At 53.4% G+C, this 24129-nt stretch overlaps 1 protein-coding gene across 9 annotated transcripts; it reads right to left on the bottom strand.

The window, feature by feature from the left end:
* Positions 1 to 246: 246 nt before the first annotated feature.
* On the bottom strand, positions 247 to 24046 carry LOC122380818. Of its 9 annotated transcripts, none has more exons than XM_043364302.1 (9): positions 23894 to 24046; positions 5101 to 5252; positions 4511 to 4716; positions 4047 to 4244; positions 3572 to 3829; positions 3148 to 3318; positions 2511 to 2730; positions 1606 to 1779; positions 247 to 1419 (listed from the first exon to the last, which is right to left on the bottom strand). In XM_043364302.1, the coding sequence occupies exons 2-9, from the start codon at positions 5250 to 5252 to the stop codon at positions 1407 to 1409; spliced, it is 1392 nt and encodes a 463-aa protein (XP_043220237.1). In that variant the 5' UTR covers positions 23894 to 24046; the 3' UTR covers positions 247 to 1406. The 9 variants fall into 9 exon arrangements, with proteins under 9 accessions (XP_043220237.1, XP_043220236.1, XP_043220234.1 ...); XM_043364301.1 differs by having other exon boundaries at positions 23927 to 24046; XM_043364299.1 differs by having other exon boundaries at positions 24004 to 24046.
* Positions 24047 to 24129: the final 83 nt, after the last annotated feature.

Below are 24129 nucleotides of genomic sequence, written 5' to 3'. Positions count from 1 at the left end.
ATTCCAATTCCATCAAAATGCCAATATGCAGAAAAAAATTTATAAAAATTGCAGCAGTTTTGTGAATCAAAAATAGCTGTAAAATAGGCCTGTATAACTTCAACAACAGTGCGCCGAGAAACGTCTAAAAACGCGTAAACAAAAACTAAGATGTAAAAAAATAACTGCACCCAAATTGAGCTTCAGCTTTTTCAAACTGAAAGCAAAAAGGTGTAGAGATTAAAATAATAATAATAACAATCATAATTGACTTAAATTTTGCACCATGTATTGTCTTAGAAACATACTACTACGACTGAGCCTATCGTAATGAAACTGAATCCTGAGTAAAATTCATGAAGTGAAACACATCAACCTCACGAGAAACACTATGAAACACACTGTACAATGTAACAATGAATGAATGACTTCTGGAAACTTGCTGAAAAGCAACTATCATATCACAATAGCCGGAGCTGCAGAAGCTCGGTACATTAAACAATCCTTTATCTACATGTCTTTGAAAAATGCTGAACGCCGAGCCTCATGATCAATGCCCATCCAACATTATAGCGCCACGGCATACACATCTTTGGCAGGTTTGGTCTGCTTACAGTTGACGGCGAGATTCTGAGTTGTCAGACTAGTGAGAATGCGTGCCACAGCCTCTGCTTGCATCTCATTTGTACTCAATCCTGGATTAACGTTTCAAGAATGGGTATTAGACTGCGGTAACAGTTGATGTTCAGTAATCAAATCTATTGTTGGGTTACCGCTACGCAAAAAAGGATAGCCGAGAATATGATAAGGCGGGGAAAATAACTACATTTTGGCGACCCAAGTGTCACAGATCTAAGAGTTGCACCAATGGCACTTGTGGTCTAGCTTATACACTCTATAGTTAAGGCCGGGACTTATCCGTCTACCAAACGTCACAGCCGCTGAGTTCCCTGGCGCCCGTGGAACGTTTGATATGCTTTACTCCACACTAAACCTCACCACCTATACGCAGCAAGAATGCCCTTTACGCACAGCAGCATATCATGAGCCCTGACAAAACGGGTTCGACGTCGCCGAAACTTGTGAGCACACAATGGCAGCATGCGGTAACGCTACCGAAACTTGGAAACACAATGGAAACACAACGACAATTTTACAGCCAATGAAGCGAGTCATATGTTTCATGACGCTCCTGAGCATCAGCACGAGCCGTGGCGTTTCTTGGATAGTGAGTCTTACGCTATCGGCCGGAGGGCCTTCCGCCATATACCGTCGAGCGCTCACCGGTCCTGGCGCCTCGACGAGAACACGGTACCGTCCTTTTCTCGGTGGGTTCGGGCGCGGCGGCCGGCACGGAGTAGAGCAGCAGCCGACAGTCTGGCGATAAGATGGAGACTCCCCGGCGTTGGACTGAAGAAGCCGTGTCCTCACACAATGCCCCTGAAAGCAGAATATGTTACCGCGCTATACAATATTTATGCAGAGTTTAAAGGTGACGTCACAAAAGGTAGATTGAGACTGATAATGTGACGTCACATACCGCGACTGCTAGCAAAACGAGTATACGGTTCGCTAGTGACGTCCTTTACGAACAATCTCGAATGCCTGCTGTGGTCGTAACGTAACCTGGATGTGGCAGCAGCTGGATCGGACATCCGGTAGACCTTCACGGCGCGGGGTTGACTGGTGCCATCCTCGCAGCCCAGATCCGTCTTGGTCAGGGTGTTCGTCACGAGCTGGGTGTTATTTTCGGAGGTGAACAGATAGAGGAGCTTTAGCTTCCGGAGGGCCACTGCCAGTCTGCGACACATCAGAAGAAACGGGACAAAATTGTCAGTCTCTGAGGCACAGTCAAACAGTGTCACTATCCAACCTGAGGCCAGTTGTACCGAATCAGAAACATCGCCGGATGCGGTTATGTTAACCCGCGCCCTGGTCACCTGCGCTATCTACATCAGCTGCCCGCATGACACTAATGGGAACGTATTAGCGCCGGCGAAAATCACGGGACATTAGTGAAAGGGCAGACTGCGGCGACCCCTAGGTTGATGAACAGCTAGGGAGAACAACATTCGACAGATGGCAGCACTAGACGAGATAATCAGGCAATACTTTAATATTAATGGGAAAGGAAATAATGCCAATGTTTTGCCCTCACCAAGCATGTTACAATGACAATGGAATTATTAGGTATAATAAATATGTGAGTAGCAAATCCAACAAAAAACAAAATCCGTGAAAGAAAGGCAACGCTGGAAAACATCACCATAGTTTTCCGACGCCGAAAGAGTTCCTGCACACCGGCATCAGTGAGAGAAAAAACCTAGGATCCTAACAGACCCGCCCACCACCCCACCATCACCACATTCCTTCCCCAGTCTCCTTCCCCTCCGCTCGGTGTCTTTCAGCTACGCAAGAAGGAATCGGCAGACACAGACACCTGGGCGAGCGAGGAGGGGAAGTCGAGACCGTGGTTCCGCGCCCAGCTGCAAATTTATATGCGACCCACACCGTCCGTCATATAGACTGACCTAGAGATTGAAGCCAACTCCGTGCGAGTGAACTCGGGCACCACGGCCACCGGGCGCCGCAGGGCCTCCTTGAGCTTCAGCGTCTCCAGCTGGGAGCAGACGTGGAGAGCGTCCAGCATCGTCATGGTATGGACGCCCACTACCCAGAGAGTGAGGCCCTTCAAGTTGGTGAGCGCCGTCAGTAAGCGTCTCAGTGCTAACATAGGTCTGGCGGCGTGGCCTGTGAAACACGTGAAAAAACACACAGTGCGTTTTATGATAGTGACTTTGGCTAGAAATACATAGACATAGATAAAACACGCAGAGAAAAATACTCAGCAATGGCGACGTCCTGCCCGAATATATTGCAGACCGATAGATCGCACAAATATTACAAGTAACAGGCACTTTGGACACAACTTTTAAGACCGAGACACAACAAATTGACAAACGACCCAGTAACAGCGGCTCTGACCAGCTTCATATAATTCAAATCAAGACCTGACAAACAGCTTTACATGCACACAAACAGTGGTTGAAACACAGCAAAACTCCAAGTGATATCATACACATAAACATGCACAACGGTGACCCGTTTAAATAACTACTCGGAGGCCAAAGCGAGACATAACCTACCCGCACACCACCCGCTGCTTACCCTGTATGTACAGGTGGGTGATTCTGTTTCTGTGGTACCCGTTTGTGGGCGCAGTCAGGAGCGCCGTTAGCTGGTCCAGTAGTTGGTCTCCGGCTCGATATACGGCGACGCACAGTCCATCCACAGACGGTGGTCCGAAACACTCCACCGTCGGTTGGGTCGGCCCGTGTCCTGCGGAAAGGAACAGTCGGTGACGCAGCCATCCACGGGTCGGACACTGACAGTGGCAGAACATTGTCCGACACCGATAGTGTAACAGCCGACACCGGAACGCCAGACACTTGGCACTGACACAGCCGACACGACAGGGACTAGTACGCATTGATCTACGTGTAAATGACATCTGCCGGCTGCCCAAGAGCACGAAGCGATGCTGCGCTCTGTCCCAATCACACATATGCCAGCACGCTACGCGTTATCTCACCGGCGATGAAGAGTCTGTTGAGCGTCTTGGGGAGCGCCCGCAGCCACCAGCCGGTGCTGTCCGGGGGCACGGTCAGTGAGAGCCGCTCCAGCGCCAGCAGAGGCGTCAGCAGCGTCTCCAGGTGCCACTCGCTGACACCGGCCGGCAGCGTCACATCGCGCAGAGTGGAGGCGTTGGCGCACGCCAGCCGGCGCAGCGCCGAGGCACGCAGCTTGAACCCGCGAAGGTCGGCTGTCTCCAGAGTATTGCAGGATGTTGCTGGAATTGAGCCAGGGTATTAATGGTAAAAAATGGCGTGGAATTTCAAGGGCTCCTACTGGTTGAGTATATAGTACTTAGTAGGTGATGACTTGAACAAAACACATCCGAGAAATATTAACCACATGGGAGCTTTACCAGACAGAGGGTAAAGCTCCATTTACTCATTGATACAGCACACCAACCTCTTTCCAACTGTGTACGACGCAGGACTCACCGACCAGGCCCAGATCAGTTTGTCTCTCAGCGGTCGGCGCCTGTAGTTTGGTCATCCTCGGCTCTTCCCGCGCCATCGTCACCAGCTGAAGGACCGTGGCGGGCGCGGGGGCGCCGCCGGCGGCGGTCTGTCGATCGGCGCACTCCTGCCGACAGTCTCCGACGATGGTGTCGACGGTGGACCGCCAGCGGCGGCAGACTGTCGGCACCGACGGAACACGAAAAGGCGACACGTCAGATCCAACGCTCAAAGTGGGAGTTCGTCTGCATACAGCATCAGTCTGTCTGGAGTAGTGTTCGGTACATGTTTTATAGCTCGTGACTACCACACATCTATCGCAGACCAGACTGTTCGAGTCGATTGGATAGACTCTGCCCATACGATTGCTGACGGAAAAGCGTAAGGCCTTCCGAAACCCTGTCGCTGAAATGCGAGCTTGACAGTCGCCACACCGAAATACTCACCCCGTTTGGCGCGGAACATCTGCCTGCAGTCTAGGTTACCCAGGACCCTCTTCAGCAGTCCGTGGTCCAGGTCATTAATGTTGGCTCCGCGCTGGGCAGGCTCCTCCTCTGTCTGGGTCATGACGTCACAGCTGGCAACGGCGCCGAACTCGTACTTGACGCGAGCGTCGGCAACCAGCGGCGTCATCGCTACGTCTCCGCCCGCGCTGAGGAAGGAGACCAGGCGACGTCAGTGTCACGTGCGTGACGTCAGTGTGGCGTGGGTGACGTCATTGTGACGCAAGGACGGTGACGTCGCCAGCTCAGACGGTATGCGCTGAATACAAAGACTCATGTATGGGGGGGAGGGGTTAAAGTGAGCAGTAATTGGGTTTTCGGGAGCGCCAACTGCGGGTTCATTTGCGACTCCTGTGCACTCCAGCGCTGAACTCCCTCCCCTTTACACAATACTTATAGCGTTACTCCTGATGACAAGCTCAGTATCATCCAGAAGAATGCAAACTACTGACAGTGGGGCCGTCTATCACCAGTGTCACGCGTACGGTCACCTATCCCCTCCCCCTTCCAGCATCTCTCCGGCTGCCTCTCACCTCTGCAGAGGGTCCACGGGCGGTGCCCGCTGACGGACCTCCTCCCGTAGCTCGTCCATTGCCCCCCAGAGGCATCTCTCCGCGGCCAGACGGGCAGCCTGTTCCTCCTCCAGCTTCTGCCGCAGGCAAGCTACTTCTCCCAGGAGGTCCATCTGGAACAATGGCAGGCATCGGTAAAAACTGCTATTCGTTTTTGAATCAACGAAATCCAAGCTCAGAAGCATCACTCTACACAAATATGGGGATCAGATATTTATGCTCTACAAACACACAGGCACTCTAATAAACAAAGCTCATGTTTCAAGCTAAGGTGTGTAGACTGTAGATACTGAGAAATGAGTAAAGGCGGGTACGGTCCGTTTCTCCGTTCTTCCGTTTTGGAACGCTGTTACAGTTTTTCAGGAACGGAGGAACAGACTCATTGGATAACAGACTTGTAAGCTTGGTCGTAACTCGTAAGTGTGTGACGGGCCAATTAACTTGAGTTACATTGGTTTGTTCTTAATTTGCAGTTTGTTCTGATATTCCACTTCTCCGCTCCTGTGTTATGTTAGGAACCTTTGGTCATCCGATCGATTTATATGGTAAATTCAGTCCAGACTTTTCAAAGGAAGGATTCACTAGCGTCTAGCACAGAGCTCCCACTAAGTAGAGTTTGCTGCGTTGGCCGTGTTCTTAACCCGCGCCCGGCTGGGGGTCCTGGATTTCCACGCCCTGCTGGGGGGGGGGGGGGTGTTTGAACACTCCCCCTTGTAACTCGGCTCCTGGGCCACGTAGCGATACGCGGAAGGCGGCGTTCGAAAGAGCGTCAAAAATAATGAAGAAATCACTTCAGTCAATTTTTTGGTCAGGTCAAAGGTCAGGTCACCAGAGGTCATTGAAGGCAAAATTTCGCCGATTTCCAGGTCGAATGTCGAAAATTTCCAAGAAGCCAACGCATAACTCGGGAACCAATAGAGCTACAGCGCCGCGGAAAAGCGCATTCGATAGCCCTATTAACGCCCTTTCTGAGTAATTCTCTCAGATTTGACCTACCGTCAACGGTTTTGCCTGCAGGGGGCAAAAACTGCAAAAATAGCCGATTTTTTCGGAAACAGTTTTTCTGCAATAACTTTTGACTCAAGCCTTGTACGAGCTTACTTTTACCAGCATCGTGTTCCTCTCGTCAAGACGCATCAAATGAACTGTAACTTGACCTTGAAAGGTCAACTTGAAAATTTGACCTCAGGTCAAGGTCATGACCTGACCGGAAAGGGTCATGTTGCATATCAGTCGATCCGTATCGTCTAGCTGAACACATCAAAGGCGTTTTCATCGCTCTAGCATGCCTCTATCAAAAGTTATTTGCGAAAAACTGTTAGATACTATTCGTGACCTAAGATGACCTCAGGGCATAAACAAGGGTCACGGACACCATTTTCATGTTCAGTGTGTCTAAACCAATTGTAATTCGGTGTTTGGGAGTGTTTATAATGTCTTTCGTCCAAAAGAGGCGCATTTCAATTTTCTCCCATTGACTTATAATGGGGAGGTCGCAAAATTGACCTGACCTTAGGTCATCGATATCAAAATTCTGAGATATACATTTTGTACATGCTATTGCTCTTAACATCGCTGAAAGTTTCAAAGCGATCGGTCACTCGGTGTAGCTATGACAGACATTGAAACTTTTTATGAGGTGTAGTGCACCGCCGCACGTTCTCCGACGCGGCGCGGCACTACCGCCGCTGGCGACTGGCGAGCGCTCCGACGCGGGGCGGCGCCACCGTCGACCTCAACGTGGCGCTGCTGTCGCAGCTGACGCGAGGCGCAGGTTCAGCGATATCCGCCAGATGGCTCTGCTCCACTTGTTCATCTTCTATGTCCGATTTATTAATGTTTTAGAAATGTATGTTCTTGTGTATGTATCATAATGTTCATCGTCGTGTGGGCATTCACGCACTCTTCTAGAAAGTATCTCTCGCTCTGATATACGTTTTCTCACTGCTTTGTACTGTCCTTAACTTTGCCAAAACGAACTATGGTTTCATCGTTGTGTTCACTACATAGCTTGCTCATGCTGATTCAAATACATCGCTATCCTTGGCCGATCTAAGTGTTTGGGGGAGACGGCTCCACATCAGGGAACTTCCCAGCCCGTCGTTGTGTGGAATCCCAAGTTGCGAATCCCAAACACTGGAACGGCTTCATCCGGCTTAGAGCACGACTCGCCACGGCACCAGCCACAAATGGTGACCCCGACGTGATAGGTAGCTCAAGAAGTCATCGTCTCCGCCTCGGCAAGAAGAGGTCATCTTTGACCTGGCCTCCCCATCGCCTCGGCAAGAATGGGTGATCTTCACCCGGCTTCCGCTGCCGCGAACAGTGAATAGTGCGCTGGTGACGTGGCCTAGCCTCAGCGCAACGAGCGCCCAACGCAGTGCAGCGCAGCGAGCGCCAACGCAGTGCAGCGAGCGCCAACGCAGTGCAGCGCAACGAGCGCCCAACGCAGTGCAGCGCAGCGAGCGCCAACGTAGTGCAGCGCAGCGAGCGCCAGCACAGTGAGCGCGGCGAGCGCCTAGTGATTACCGACAGTCTTTCAGTGTGCCTCTAGTGTTAGTGTTTGCTGTATATAGTGACTATGCCGTCACCCATCGAGCCGGAGGGTGCCGCCCAGGACGCGCCGACGCGGCCATTCGCGTCGTTCCGGCTGCCGGCCTACGCACCTGAAGAAGCCGAGCTCTGGCTGGTGCAGGTCGAGTGTGCCTTCGCCGTCGCCGGCATCACGGATGACCACGACAAGTTCCGGCTGCTGGTGGCCAACCTGCCTGTCCATGTCGCTTCACAAGTTCGAGACGTGATAACAGCCGAGACCGGCTCGTTCTCAGAACTAAAAGGGGCCCTGAGCACGCGCCTGGCCCAGTCGCGCGCCTCACGCCTCGAGGCACTCCTCCGCGACCACCAGCTGGGCGACAGGAGACCCACGCAGCTGTTGCGCAGCATGCAGCACATGCTGGGCAGCGCGGGCCACGACCTCGGCCTTCTCAGGACGCTGTTCCTGCAGCGCCTGCCGCCGACGACCCGCGCCGCCCTCGCGCTGCTGCCGGAGGACACTGGTATTGACGACCTGGCCAGCGCGGCCGACCGATTCCAGGAGGCCTCTGGCGGTGCCGCCGTGACTGCTGTCTGCACGCCGACGGCCGGCGTCGCTGCCGCCTGTGGCCCGCCGGCCGGCCCTGGGGTCACGCTCGCCCCGCCGGCCAGCGCAGTGACCGCCGCCGGACCGCTCGCCGCCTGCGGGTGCGGTAACTCCGGCATGGCCGCTGCCGTCACCGCCCTCACCGCTGCGGTAGCACGAATCGAAGCCGTGTTCCAGCGGGGCGGTGCCGACGCTCCTCGGCGTGGCCGCTCCCGCTCCCGTCCGCGCCGACCCGCACCTGCCTCGTCTGGCAGCTCTCAACCGGCATCGGTGACACCTGATGAAGGGTACTGCTGGTACCACCAGAAGTACGGCGCGGAGGCCCACCGCTGCAGACCGCCGTGCTCCTGGTCGGGAAACTAGCCCGCCTGTCCGCGCTAGCGCCAGCGGAGACGGGCCGGCCAACACTGGCGCCCCTCTTCTATGTCACCGACCTTGCCCGGAACTGGCGGTTCCTCGTCGACACCGGCGCACAGGTGAGTGTCGTCCCACCGCGAGTCGTGGCCGACGGCACCACTGTGCAGCCGCCCGACGCGCCTCGACTGGAAGCAGCCAACGGCACAGAGATCAAGCTCCATGGCGTTATTTCGACTTCGGTGCGTTTCGGAACTGTGGACTACCCGTGGACATTCATGGTCGCCGACGTATCGATGCCGATCTTGGGAGCGGACTTTCTCGCCCATCATCGTCTGCTGGTGGACATGCGCCGTCAGCTCCTCCAGGCTGAACACGGCACAACGTGCGCCGTGGGCACCCGAGCCGACATCGGCTCCGTCGGAGTGCGTATGTGCGCGGCGCCCACTCTCGCAGACTTGTTTAGAGAGTTCCCTCGAGTGACGGCCACATCTGCGCAACTCCTGCCCGTGCGCCATAACGTCACTCACCACATCGTGACACGTGGACCTCCTCGTGTGGGGCACCCTCGGCGTTTGCCGCCCGACCGCCTCCGCATCGCCCGTCAGGAGTTCGACAAGTTGATCAGCCTCGGGGTCGCCCGCCCATCCAAGAGCAGCTGGGCGTCGCCCCTCCACATGGAGCCCAAGAAGGAGCCCGGACAGTGGCGCCCGTGCGGCGACTACCGCGCCCTGAACGCCGCCACCGTCCCGGACCGGTATCCCATACCGTTCCTGCAGGACTTCTCCGCGAACCTGCACGGCTGTACCATCTTCTCGAAGATCGACCTCGTCCGCGCGTACCATCAGATCCCGGTCGAACCCGCTGACATCCCGAAGACGGCCATCGTCACACCGTTCGGGCTATTCGAGATGCAGCGGATGAGCTTCGGTCTTCGCAACGCCAGTCAGACATTCCAGCGCTTTATAGACGAGGTGATGCGCGGGCTGACGTGCTGCTACGTGTACATCGACGACATCCTCATCGCCAGCACGTCCGTCGAGCAGCACCGCCGTCACCTCCGTCAGGTACTGGAACGTCTCGACAAGTTCGGCGTCACGATCAACCCAAAGAAGTGCGTGCTGGGCGTCAACCGTATCAGCTTCCTCGGTCACGATGTGTCCCCGGACGGCATCGCCCCGCTGCCGGAGAAGGTCGCCGCAGTCCAGGAGTTTCCGCAGCCGACCACGCAACGCCAGCTGCGTAGGTTCATCGGCCTAGTGACCTACTATCACCGGTTCCTGCCTGGTGCTGCCGGCCTCCTCCGACCGCTTCACCACCTGCTGGACCAGAAACGCAAACGCGCGGCGCCGGTGGAGTGGACGCCAACCGCTGAGGACGCCTTCCAACGCGTGAAGGCTGCCCTGGCTCAGGCCACGCAGCTCGCGCACCCCACTCCCGGCGCAGCGCTGAGTCTGCAGGTCGATGCCTCTGACACCGGCGTCGGCGCTGTCCTGCAGCAACACTCGCACGGGACCTGGACGCCGCTGGCTTTCTTCTCGAAGTCACTCCAACCAGCAGAGACACGCTACAGCACCTTCGGCCGCGAACTGCTCGGGGCGTATCTGGCGGTCAAGCACTTCCGGCACACTCTGGAAGGCCGCCAGTTCGCCATCTTCACCGACCACAAGGCCCTCGTGTCGGCAGTCTCGTCCGGGTCAGCCAGCTACTCGCCGAGGGAGATCCGGCACCTGGACTTCATCTCCCAGTTCACCACCGACATCAGGCACGTGCCTGGGAAAGAAAACGCAGCTGCGGACGCTCTGAGTCGAACAGTGGCGATGCTCTCAGCACCGTGCCCGCCAGTCGACGACTTCGACGAGCTCGCAGCCTGCCAGCAAGAGGACGAAGAGCTGGCGCGCTTCCGCTCGACAGAGCACGGGCTCAAACTCAGAGACGCCCGGCTCCCCAGCGGCCGCACGCTGGTCATCGACGAGTCCCAGGGTGTACCGCGGCCGTGGATCCCGGCACCGCTCCGGCGCGCCTACTTCCGGCACGTGCACGATCTGGCCCACCCGGGAGTGCGCGCCACCGTCGACCTGGTCACGCGGCGTTTCGTGTGGCCGTCGGTGAAGAAGGACGCCGCACTCTGGGCGCGCACCTGCGTCCCGTGCCAGCGCACCAAAGTCCACCGGCACACGACAGCGCCGCCCGCCTCGTTCCCGCCACCTGCCGACAGGTTTCGACAAGTGCACGCCGACCTGGTCGGCCCGCTGCCGCCGTCTGAGGGCTACTCGTATCTTCTGACGGTGGTGGACCGGTACAGTCGCTGGCCGGAGGCGATCCCGCTGCGTGGCATCACGGCGCGAGAGGTCGCCCGGGCGTTGATCGCCGGCTGGATCTCTCGGTTCGGCGTCCCGGACGAGATCATCACCGACCGGGGCAGCCAATTCGAGTCGGCGCTCTGGGCTGAGCTGTCCACTCTCCTGGGCTGCGCGCGGCGCCGGACCACCGCGTACCACCCCCAGGCCAACGGGATGGTGGAGCGCCTGCACCGGCAGCTTAAGGCCGCGCTGCGCGCCGCCGCGCCCGCCCGCTGGACGGAGGCTCTTCCTTTGGCGCTGCTCGGAATCCGCTCGGCGCTCAAGCAGGACCTGGGCTGCAGCACTGCCGAGCTGGTGTACGGAGCGCCTCTACGCCTGCCTGGTGAACTCATCACCCCGTCCGCCACCGCGCCTCCTACGCCGGAATCATTCGCCGCCGAGCTTCAGCGCACCATGGCGGCACTGCGCCCGACGGCACCACGACCAGCACCAAGCGCGCCGTCGTACGTGCCGCGCGCGCTGGACCACGCCTCGCACGTGTTCGTGCGCCACGACGCAGTGAAGCCGCCGCTTGCCCCGCGTTACGACGGACCATACAAGGTGCTCAACAGATCGGCGAAGACAGTCACTGTGGACCGAGGCGGTCGTTCCGACGTTATCTCCATCGACCGAGTCAAACCGGCGCACTTGGAACGGCCCCCGCCTGCTCCAACTCCGACAGCATCGCCGTCTGCGGTCCAAGACACGGCGCGTGCCGCCGACTCGGCAACACCGGCCTCCGGCCCAGAGCTACTCCTGCCAGCGCCTCGCGCACCGAAGCCACCACTTCCGCCACCGCGTGGCGACCTGCCGCTACAGCCGCCGCCTCCGCCCGCGCCCCCACCGCCGTGCCTACGGACGACCCGCTCCGGCCGTGCTGTACGGCCACCAACGCGTTTTCTTAACGTCACGTTCGCAGTGCCGTCTCTAGGGGGAGGGTGATGTAGTGCACCGCCGCACGTTCTCCGACGCGGCGCGGCACTACCGCCGCTGGCGACTGGCGAGCGCTCCGACGCGGGGCGGCGCCACCGTCGACCTCAACGTGGCGCTGCTGTCGCAGCTGACGCGAGGCGCAGGTTCAGCGATATCCGCCAGATGGCTCTGCTCCACTTGTTCATCTTCTATGTCCGATTTATTAATGTTTTAGAAATGTATGTTCTTGTGTATGTATCATAATGTTCATCGTCGTGTGGGCATTCACGCACTCTTCTAGAAAGTATCTCTCGCTCTGATATACGTTTTCTCACTGCTTTGTACTGTCCTTAACTTTGCCAAAACGAACTATGGTTTCATCGTTGTGTTCACTACATAGCTTGCTCATGCTGATTCAAATACATCGCTATCCTTGGCCGATCTAAGTGTTTGGGGGAGACGGCTCCACATCAGGGAACTTCCCAGCCCGTCGTTGTGTGGAATCCCAAGTTGCGAATCCCAAACACTGGAACGGCTTCATCCGGCTTAGAGCACGACTCGCCACGGCACCAGCCACAGAGGTGAGGTCACTTCAAGTGACCTGGTGACCTGACCTTGAATGACCTTGGTCTGAAATTTTCACAAGATGTGTAAAATTGATGTATGATAAGGTGTACCAAAAACGGCGGCGCTCCGCGCCGCCGTTTTTGAGATATTCCCGAAAAACCACAAGGGGGGGTGTTCAAACACCCCCCCCCCCAGCAGGGCGCGGGTTAAACCTCTGCCTCCAATCGCGCAATGCCTGTTCTATGGCAGCATTTGGATAACATACACACATAGCCGCGAAAGGCCAGTCCCCTGACTTCGGCTAGCTACATCCTGCCAAAAGCCGCAACCATACCCGTCAGGAGGCACATAAGCACCGAGCGACCGTCACGCCTCAAACCCGGAATTTGCGACTGGGACGTGCCCCTTCACCACGCGGAGTTAAACGCTCTTCCGACTGAGCTACTAAAACGACTGCGGCGTTTGTCTAGGAACTAATTTCCTGGGCCCTGTTTCACCGGTGATAGCAGCACGCTGCTTTTACACGTGTCAAATTGGGTTTCCATGGAAACGTCAACAGGCCCATTGCTCCAACACTACCACAAGTGTGACGTCAGCTCGCGCAATTTGATAGCAGCGTGGTAGCAGCGTCCCGTGAAACACCGCCCAGGTTTGGTTGTGGCAAGTGAACAGAATAGCTGACCGACCTCACAGAGCCAACCCATTGGTCCATTGCTCGCCCCAGTTCGCCGGTCCATGGTCCCTACTCCCTGGCACCCGGTCCCAACTCCCTCGTCCAAATCGCTGGTGCTTCGTGTCAGTCTGCCAGCCAATCGTACCACTCCACAGCCCCTCGTCCCAGCCCAACAATCCCTTGTCCGTCTGCCAGTCTATGGCCCCAGTTCGAGCCTCAGTCCGCTGGTTCTGGGACACATCTCTCCTCCTAGCTCTCAGTCCCTACTTCAGAACTATCCAGTCCCCAATCACAGCCAGCTGGTCACTTGTTCCAACCAGTTAATCTCTTGTCTTACCCACCCAGACACCAAAGCCAGCAGGCAGCAGGTACTGGAGCACGTCATCCCTTGTCCCTGCCACCAATCGCATTCGCCTGTCCCAGCCAACCAGGCGGGCAGCCGGGCTGTGGTGTGATACCGGGGTCGTGGTATCCCATCCCCGGCGCCGATGTCAGAGACGGTACCTACCTGGTCCGGGCTGTACCTGGCCCCGGACTGTACCGGGCCTCACTGGCAGAGGCGGGACGACAGGGGCAGGGTTACCGCTGCTAGGGAAATTTCCCTTTTCTATGGAAATCAGCGAAGATCTAGGGATATATGGATTTCACACGAAATCTAGGGAAATGCCACCAGCCCGAAAAATTGTTGTTTTTTCCTGCAGTTCTGCGTTGTTCCATTTCGGGTGCGGCTAATTTTTTACATCAAAGTTTTTGTTTTGGCGCAATTTATACAATGTCTAGTGCATATCACTCCCATTCGGTCAAACTGACGGTGCAAAATAATGCATCGACTCGTCTCTTACGCCAGCACTACCGCTACCCATACGGCAGTTTCCCGCGTCCTGCAACACACCACAATTTGCGATATATCACGCAATTCTATTATACCACATACAGTAATTTGTTATATGCCAGCAATTTCATCAGAATCTCTTACGTTAACGTAACAGATTGTAGTTAGGGGAGAACGGGGCCAGTTGAAACACGGGGTCAGATGAAACATGGCTTTATTTTCAACAATATGCAACATATGGCGTTGCCGACACCACTGCGCATCCGCGCTCGACCACTTCCTATGTCAACGGCGTTTGGGCGGCAAACGGACGGTAATTTTGATTTGACACTTGTTTTTGTGTTTTTGAGGGGCGTTTGGGAGAAATCGTTTTTATGAATATTTTGTGATATCTCATATACCTTTGTTTGCTGAAAGAAGAACTCCTGGCTCCGGAATAACACCTTATTTGGCCCTTCATTCAGCATGATGCCGTCCCTTCAGCCAGGGGCGGATCCAGCCGATCCGTTTGGGGAGGGCAAAAGTTTAGCCGACCATCGGCGACCCCGACCCACCACCGCGCCAGTGACCAAGTTACTTCACAACGCCAGTTACACCATCTTACCGTAAGATGGTGTAAAATGTCTTATGTTAGCCCGTGCGCAGCCGCGCTGGGGCTCCTGGATTTTCATGCCCCTGGGGGATGTTTGAACACCCATATCCCTTCTAACTCGGCTCATGGGCCACGTAGCAACACGCGGTAGGCGGCGTTTGAAAGAGTGTCAAACATAATGACCAAATTACCCCAGTCACTTTTAAGGTCAGGTCAGATGTCAGATCACCAGAGCCCATCAAAGGCCAAATCCCGATAATATTTAGGTCCAGTTTCGACAATTTTTGAAGAACTGGCGCATAACTCGGAAACGAATAGAGCTAGAGCGCCCCAGAAAAGCTAATTTGATAGCACTGTTACTGCTCTTTCTGGATAATTCGCTCAGATTGGACCTAAGATCAACGGTTTAGCCTCCAGGGGAGACTGCCATAATATATACTATTTTTACGAGAACGGATTTTCTGCGATAACTTTTGAATCAAACCTTGTGCAATCTTACTTTTACCGGCATCGTGTTCCTCTCGCGAAGACGCGTCGAATGAGTTATAATTTGATCTTAGAAAGTGAACTTACAACTTTGACATTTGGTCAAGTCATGACCCGACCGGAAAAGTCCGTGTTGCATATCAGTCGATCCGTATCGTAAAGCTGAACAAATCTAAGGTGTTTCTATTGCTCTAGAATGCCTCCAGCAGAAGTTATTAGCGAATTGCTGCAAACTATTGCATATCTTTCGTGACCTGAGATGATCTCAGGGACATAAGGAGGGGTCACGGGTGCTATTTTCCGGTTCACTGTTTGCCGTTTAGGTTGTAACTCGGTATTGTTAAGAGTGACGTTTCTTATAAATTTAGCACGAATGTTAGAAAGGGCGGATTGACGGGAGCCGGAGCCTACGCTAAGCAGAGCTTGTTGCGTAGAGCCCGACCTCTACCGTCCGATCGCGTAATTCCGGGCGACATGAGGATTTAGTTTAACGTTTAACGATGCCAATGTTTAACGTGCCCTTCAAAGCCGGACACGGCCTGTACCACTCCTGACTTTGACTGGCTGCGGCTGCTCCCACCAACCTCAGACCATCCCCGTCAGGAGTCTCAAATATCGAGCGCCGGAGCGACTCAAACCCGGGCTCTCACTACCGGGAGTCCATTGCTTTACCAACTGAGCTACCGGACAGGAGGTTTGTCCAAAAAAGGTGCCTTTCAATTTTCTCTTATTGACTTATAGTGGAGAGGTCGCAAAAATGACCTAGCCCTAGGTCATTGATATAAAAATCATGTGACTAACATTTTGTACATAGGTACTGTTACCTTTATTAACTGCTGAAAGTTTCAAAGCGATCCGTCACTCGGTTTAGCTATGACAAGCATTGGAACTGTTTTTAGGTTATGTCACTTGAGGTACAGCTTAGTGACTTCGTGACCTTGAGAGACCTTGGTCTGACATTTTCAGAACATATGCAAAAAATAGGTTTAAAATGGCGGCTAGGCATGTCGCCGTTTTTTTTACGCGGAACGCTCCACAGCAATGAGGCTCCCAACAAATGACAAAACTGTGGATTGCTTAGGTAATTTCGAATATAGGGCGGTGGGCGTCTTACCCGACTGGGCATCTTGCCCCATGTTACCTCACACCATGGCCATTGGCCACACTGCATATGCTTATGCATGCATTCAGTTCAGGGGGTTCAATCTAATATCAGCATATCGACCCAAAATATCAGCAGCCAGTGGTCAGCTCCTTCCTTCGGAATGGCCGTCACGGAAAGAAGCCCTGCTTTTCGTCCATATAGGCATCGACGCCGTATTAGATTTGCTCACCGCTACATGCTTTGGGAGGGGCAAAAAGATAGTCTTGCCCACACGATTTGGCTTTGGGGAGGGCAAATGCCCATTTTGCCCTCCCCTGGATCCGCCACTGCCTTCAGCTCGTTTGACATGTGCTTTACGGCGCGTGCGAGATGGCGGGAGCGGATGGGGTCAATTGAAACGCTTCTCTGAGGGTCAGTTGAAACAGGGCCACAGGCTATTTCAATGGACCCCGGTGACCTTTGCAATGGTTATTGTTCAGGGGCTGTAAACATTAAAGGAAATAGTCCACCTTTGAAATGAGCTTTTAAACTGAAATGGTAGTTTAACAGAGCTCAATTTTTGACCCCTTTTTCTCCAGCCTTTTGCTTGAAAGCACACTATAGCCTGAGATATTTCTCATTTTTCTCATCCACCCATTTTACCATAGTCTTTGTACTTTATGTCACCTATTATGAGGAACTTTGCACTTTTAGCTTTCCAACGACCTATTGAATGTAGCATTTGGAAAAGTAAACCGGACAAAATATCTCTTTAAGAAAGTGGCCTTAAAGAGGAAAACATCCCATTGTTAAGGATAGGAGCAATTGACCCCATGGGCTGGTTCAATTGACCCTCGCATCGGGGTCATTTGAAACGGGCGTAGAGCTGTTTTATAAGCATGCGTTTGGCAGCAAAATATGTTTGAAACATAATTTTACATATCTTAAAATAAAGCCAAAAGAGCATATTTTTTCATGGCATTGAGCATTTTTCGATATGACAACTAGATCTCGCTGTGCATGTCAATATATAAAAAGTGGTTCAACTGGCCCCGCTCTCCCCTAATCGCTGTTTTAGGACGCCGACTATAACCATAAGCGGCGGAACGGGGAAGGCACCGGAGCACCGTGCCCCCTTTGATTTTGGCATTTTAACATTAGCCCTATGGGCGTTGCATGGAAAGATGGGACCAAAAGTCGTCAGTGCCCCCCCCCTTAATTGAAGGTGTTCCGCCGCTACTGACTATAACACGAATGGTTAAAATGAGGAAAGTACATCAAATTCCATGAAAATAACCGCATCTAGGGAAATGATTTTTAAAAAAGGGAAATTTTCGTGAGAATCTGGGGAAACCAGCGAGACGCCAGCGGTAACGCTGGACAGGGGGTCTGGGACGGAAGGACCGGGTGGGGGCTCGTGCGGTGTGACGGGGAGTGTGCGGTGGCCCGTTTCGCGCGATCGGACAAATACACTGGCACTGAGTCATTAGCAGGATACTTGGCAACTCTTTAGAAATCTGACTTAACCAAAAAACTTGCACCCAAGTCAGTCCACAAATAAAGGTTGCACTGCATGTCAATTGGATTCCGCGTTGCGCTCTCGGCGGGAACGGACGTATCTCATCGAGCTCCAACCCCGACTCTCATCGGCACCCTGACTCAGCTGTTGGTTATCATAGTTGGCTAGCTTCAGAAGATCGGTATTTCGCTTAGTGCTCCAGAATCTCACGATATAATTTCTGGTGCTCCCTGGCTTGACTTTAGAGCATTTTTCCTCGTTAATCTTTTTCTCGTAGTTTAATGATGCCGGTTCAACATTCGCCTCCACCAACAAGAAAAAAGAAGGCTGCTGCCACGTCGAAATCAGCTGATGCGGGATCTCAAATTCAAACGATTCAAACGCCCCCTCCGAGATTGTCGCAAGTTAAAGCGGTTGCATGTGGTTCGGCGGTTGAAACCGAAAACGGACATGAATGTTCGAGTTCTGCAACGCAGGATCAGGGGAATGCTGCAAAAACGGCTCAACTAGATCCCCAACAGTCAACTGCTCAAGGTATGGATGGATCAGCCCACAAAATCATTGGTAAGCTGGACGATAGCGTTTATGAAAAATGGGAGCATAACTCTGTATCTATTTCTCGGTCATCTAGCGACACTAGTGCAGATAGCGAAGGGGTTGTATGCAAGGGTGGACCAGGAAAGGCATGCGGAGAGGCTGTCCGTGCTGATGATTCGGGTGTTCAGTGTGACAGGTGCCACGGCTGGTACCATTCCTCATGTCAGGGTATCTCCAAACTGGCCCTGCGAGCCCTCGACAGACACAAAGTGCTGGCCTGGCTCTGTACCCACTGCAAAGATGAATGAAAAGAAACAGAAAACAGCAGGTAACTCTTGCATCTCTTGCTGACAAGGTAGATTCTTTGGGCGAGTCCCTTCGGAACCATCTTGCTGATGTTCAAAACTCCTTCAGGGAGAAGCAGGCAACTCTTGAGAAGCAGCTTGCTGAGCTCAAAGCACAAGACGAGAAGAACATCCTCATCCTGGATCAGTCCTTGAAGGAGAACGAGACCTTCAAAAGGACATATGCTGACATGGTGAAGGGTTCTTGCGACGAAGTTGTGAGAAAGGTGAGCAACCAAATCTCAGCGCTCCCCAAAACTGGCATGGCTGGGTCAAACAGGACTGCTGCTCACGAACTCACAGGTGCCCTAGACGACTACATGGATAAGGAAAAAAGAAAACAAAACCTTGTTGTACATAACCTGCCCGAACAAGCCTCTGACTCCCAGGCTGAACGAGCTGCCCATGATGCGGAACTCTTCAAGTCAATGATAAGAGATGAAATGAAGTTGAATGTGAAAGTGCAGAAGTCCTTCAGAGTTGGAAAGAAAGTGGAGAGTAAGGCTAGACTGCTTATAATCACCTTAGAAGAGGCCTCTGCCAAGCATGATATCCTCAAGCTGGCTCCACAGCTTAGGCACTCAAAGAAGTACGTGAACATATATGTGACCCCAGACCTGACTAGGAAAGAAAGAGAAACAAACAAGAAACTAAGAGATGAGCTGAACAGACGCAAAGGTACTGGTGAGACGAATATTGCCATCCGGAGCGGTAAGATAGTCAACCTGAACTCTGTTGCCAAAGCAGGAAGAAAGCAGTCACAGAGTGGAGCTGCCCAGGGACCTGTGGCCCCGGAGCTGGCTGTCGCCTCCGTGGGAGCTGTCAGTGACCACTCTGCTGGTCGTGTGCCCGCAGAGCTGGCTGTCGCTCCCGCGGGGGCTGGCAGTGACCACTCCAATGGGGCTGGAGTTGCGGAGCCGGCCATTGCAGCCCCGGGAGCTGTCAGTGACCACTCCGCTGGACCTGCGGTCGCGGAGCTGGCTGTCGCTCCTGCGGGAACTGCCAGTAACCGCTCTGCACAGACTGCTCAGCTACATGAAAAGAGGCAGACTGGAGTTGCTACCCAAGCTGGTAGGACTGTGGCCGCAGAGCCGGCTGTCGCTCCTGCAGGAGCTGTCAGAGACCGCTCTGCTCAAACTGCCCAGTCATTCAACGGTGGACAGACTCCCATGGGGACTGATGCTGGCAATGGGCAGTCTGCCCAGCAGGACAATTTGGCTAAGGGTGCAGGACACACTGCTACACCTGCTCAAGCCCCTGGGCATGAAGCCCAGAAAAGTATCTTTGCTGAAAATTGACTACATGGAAGGGGCAATGCGCAAAGGAAGACAAGCATGCAGGTTCTCTACACAAACGCAGATCAACTCCCAAACAAAAGAGACGAGCTCTGTATGAAAATAACTGGCAATGAACCAGATCTTATTCTAGTCACAGAGGTAATTCCAAAAGCACAATCAGTTCCCATCAGTAAGGCTGTAATCTCCATTCCTGGCTACACTCTGTACACAAACTTCGATCCCTCTCAACCTGAATTGGGATCCAGTGGTCGCCGAGGAGTAGGCATATATGTAAAGACCTGCCTCCAAGCTTCAGAGATAACTGTCAGCTCAACGACTTACATCGAACAACTATGGTTGTATCTACCTTTGACAAACGATGACAAGCTTCTTATTGGATGCATCTACCGAAGTCCCTCCCAAAATACAAGAGATGTTTCTGATGAACTGTGTCATCTTCTACATGCTGCCTGCTCATCAGGTCACTCACATCTACTAATTGCGGGAGACTTCAATATGCCTCAAATTGACTGGGAAAATAACTTCTCCCCGGCTCCACCCCTGGATATCTCACACAGGTTCCTGGAGGCACTGGATGACTGTTTTCTCAATCAGCAGGTCACCCAACCAACTCGTTTCCGCCCAGGTGAGACTCCCCACCTATTAGATCTCATTGTGACAAATGCGGATGGGATGGTGCAAAACATCCATCACGAAGCTGGACTTGGCAGAAGTGACCATGTCATCCTGAGATTCGATCTGTGTTGTTACACTTACCAGCAAATCGCTCCCGCAGCCCACGCAAACTATTTCAAAGGGAATGCAGCAGAGTTCATTGAGAAGCTCCACGACACTGACTGGGACCCAATGGCAAACCTCACGATCGACGAAAAGTACCAGTTTATCACGGATTGTATCAAAACAAGTGCACAAGAATGCTTCCCGACCAGCAAGAGGAAGTCTAACCGCAAGAACATCTACATCAATGGCCGAGCCCTACGACTCAAAAAGGAGAAAGAAAGACTCTGGACGGTATACTCTCAAACCCAGGATATCCTAGACTACAGCAGATTTACCCGCTGTAGAAACCAGTTGCGGGCCTTGACTAGGAAGCTGAGGAGGGACTTCGAGGAGGAACTGGTCAAAAACGTCAAAACCAACCCAAAGGTATTCTGGCGCTATTCAAATTCAAGACTCAAGACTAAGGCTGGACTGGACAATCTCGTAGATGGCTCCGGGAGCATCGTGTGCGATGACAGAGATAAGGCCCAATTACTCAACTCGTTCTTCAGCAGTGTTTTTACAGACGAGGACAGATCTCACATTCCGGAGCCAACCAACCAATTCACAGGCGAGCCAATCGAGACTGTTCCCATTACAACTGATGCGGTTCGGCTAAAACTTGCTCACCTGAAGACAGATGCCGCCCCTGGCCCGGATGGCTTGCACCCGAAGCTGCTACAACTTGGTGCTGCGGCTCTGGCTGGCCCACTGTCATCACTGTTCGCTGAATCTCTGGAACAAGGAAATGTCCCTTCAATATGGAAATCTGCGGCAGTGGTTCCGATCCACAAGAAGGGTAGCAGGAGTGCCCCAGAAAACTACCGACCAATCAGTTTGACGTCCATTCCATGCAAGATCATGGAGTCTCTGGTGCGTGACGCCCTCGTGGAGTTCCTCGTCTCCACTGGCCAGCTGTCCAAGCACCAGCACGGGTTCCGTCCCCGTAGATCCTGCAGCTCTCAACTCATGGAGGTTCTGGACGACTGGACCAAGATGCTCGAGCGGGGTGATCCCGTCGACGTGGCATACTTAGATTTCCGAAAAGCATTTGACTCTGTCCCACACAACCGACTTCTGAAAAAGTTGAGGTGTTCTGGGATATCTGGCAAACTTCTCAAGTGGATTGAGGCATTCCTTTCCGGACGCAATCAAAAAGTCGTTGTAAACGGAAGCCTTTCAGACTCATTGGCTGTCAGAAGCGGAGTTCCTCAAGGCTCGGTCCTGGGACCCCTCTTGTTTCTGTTGTTTGTCGACGATATCCCCTCTGTGGTAGACTGTTCTGTGAAAATGTTCGCATGCAAAGCTCTATCGGGACGTGTCAACGCTTTATGACAGTGACTCGAGCTCTGCAGCTGCTGAGGTTGTGGAACTGGCTGTCGCCCAACAAAGGGCTGGCAGGAACCATTCCACTCAACTTACCCAGCGCGCCCCTGAAGAGCGACGTCTGAACACGGTTGGAGCCCTGCCTGAGGATGAAGAGGGAGAGGTGGCTGTCTCTCATGTCAGAGATGTCAGATACCACTCTGCCCGACCATCGCCTATGCAGCAGGCGCGAGACCCGACGGCCGTAACGACACTTCAAGGCGATATTGATGCCCTGGTGGAATGGTCTGACCGATGGCAGCTCCCATTTAACGAGGGGAAGTGCAAGATCCTGCATCTGGGACGGAACAATCCTCGAATCAAGTACACCATGAGAGGGGTCGAACTAGAGGCGGTGGAAACAGAACGCGATCTTGGTGTCCACATTGACTCTTCGCTTAAATTTCGCAAGCAGGCTGCCACTGCTGCGGCGAAGGCCAACCAGATCCTGGCAGTCATTAAGCGTTCATTCGAGCTTATCGACGAGTTCACACTCCCACTGCTGTACAAGACTCTGGTACGCCCACACTTGGAGTTCGGAAATGTGGCATGGGGTCCGTTCAACCGCGCGGATCAACTCCTTATTGAAAAGGTCCAAAGGAGAGCAACACGCCTGGTGGCCTCGATTAGACACCTCCCCTATGAAGTACGAATGCAAACCCTAAAACTGCCTACACTGTCCTACCGTCGACGACGTGGAGATATGATCCAGATGTACCAGCTGTTCAATGGAGGGGTCGACCTGTCTCCGGAGGATTTCTTTTCGACTGCCACTGACGATCGTACCCGAGGCCACTCGCGCAAAGTCCAGAAGCCCAGAGCTGAAAGCCGACCAAGAAGGCAGTCGTTCGGACTCCCGGTAGTGAGAGCCCGGGTTCGAGACGCTCCGGCGCTCGATATTTGAGACTCCTGACGGGGATGGTCTGCGGTTGGTGGGAGCAGCCGCAGCCAGTTGAAGTCAGTTGAGTGGGACAGGCCGTGTCCGGCTTTGAAGGGCACGTTAAACTTTGGCATCTAAATTCTCCCGTTACCCAGAATTGCGCGATCGGACGGTAGGGGTCGGGGTCTACGCAACAAGCTCTGCTTAGTGGGCTCCGGCTCTGTCAATCCGTCCATTCAAAACGTTCGAGCTAAATTTATAAAAAAAAAGTGTGAGGGTTGTCAACGATTGGAATAGCTTGCCCTCGTCGGTCGTCGGAGCTGTCTCTGTCGAACAGTTCAAATCAAGACTGGACGCCCATTGGGCAAACATCAGGTATCTGATACCTGACAGGAGTTAGACAAGTCCCACATGTTACGAGCTCGATGAGAACGGTTCCCTACAGGCATAGCAGCCTCTAAATTCCGATCAAATTAAGGTAAGGTAAGGTAAGGTAAGGTCAATTGTCACAAGTTTGTTTTGTTGGGTTAGGCCTCTTTGGTCCATAAAGACAATTGCAGAGCTGGTAGGATGACAGGAATTAGGGGGAGAAATCGGTCTGAGCAAGCACCCTGGTGAGTCGCCGGGGCTGAGACCCGAGCGTGAGCTTATCCAATTTGAATTGGACAGGCTAACCAGCCCCCCAAGCCGAAGCACACAATGTACCAGGCTATGGGTGTGATTTCTTGGGAGCTGCGGTGCGCTCCAATGGGAGCCATCCATAAGGGTTAAGTTGCCTGTCCCAGTCCAGCCCGGTTCAAGGGGTTGCGGCGCGGAGGACTTGAATGTCCCGGGGATAGAAACAACCAAATGGTTTAGTTCAAGTTAGTAACGCGGTTCAGGTTGGAATGCAAGGAATTATGCATTGACCATGGCTTTGGGTATCTACCTATATTGAGAGAATATTGAGGCTCAAATGGGTAAGCCTCGTAGAATTGGAATGACTCGAACTTGCCTAAAAAAACTCCCATAAAAAACTGCCATCGCAATCGCAAAATATTGATATCCTCAGATCTCTTAAGTGTGAGGTACCTAGACCATATTTCGATGAATGATGAGAATTACTTTTCCGACATTCCTGTCACCATACACCGCGTTCCCCTAAGTCCTATTTCTGTTTTAAAACTCCGAACCACTTTGACTTGAATTCAAAATAAACGCCAACAGCAAATCATCGACAAAAACAGCGCGCAAGTCTCATTCATTAATATTCCTTCATTGAGGATAGGTCCTAAAAGTTTTGTGACGTCATGCTGACATGTGGTTTT

This window comes from Amphibalanus amphitrite, unplaced genomic scaffold (genome assembly GCF_019059575.1).
Source record: "Amphibalanus amphitrite isolate SeventyFive unplaced genomic scaffold, NRLGWU_Aamphi_draft 000107F_arrow, whole genome shotgun sequence".
Classification (NCBI taxonomy): Eukaryota; Metazoa; Arthropoda; class Thecostraca; order Balanomorpha; family Balanidae; genus Amphibalanus; species Amphibalanus amphitrite.
This window is presented reverse-complemented; position numbering and strand designations above follow the sequence as displayed.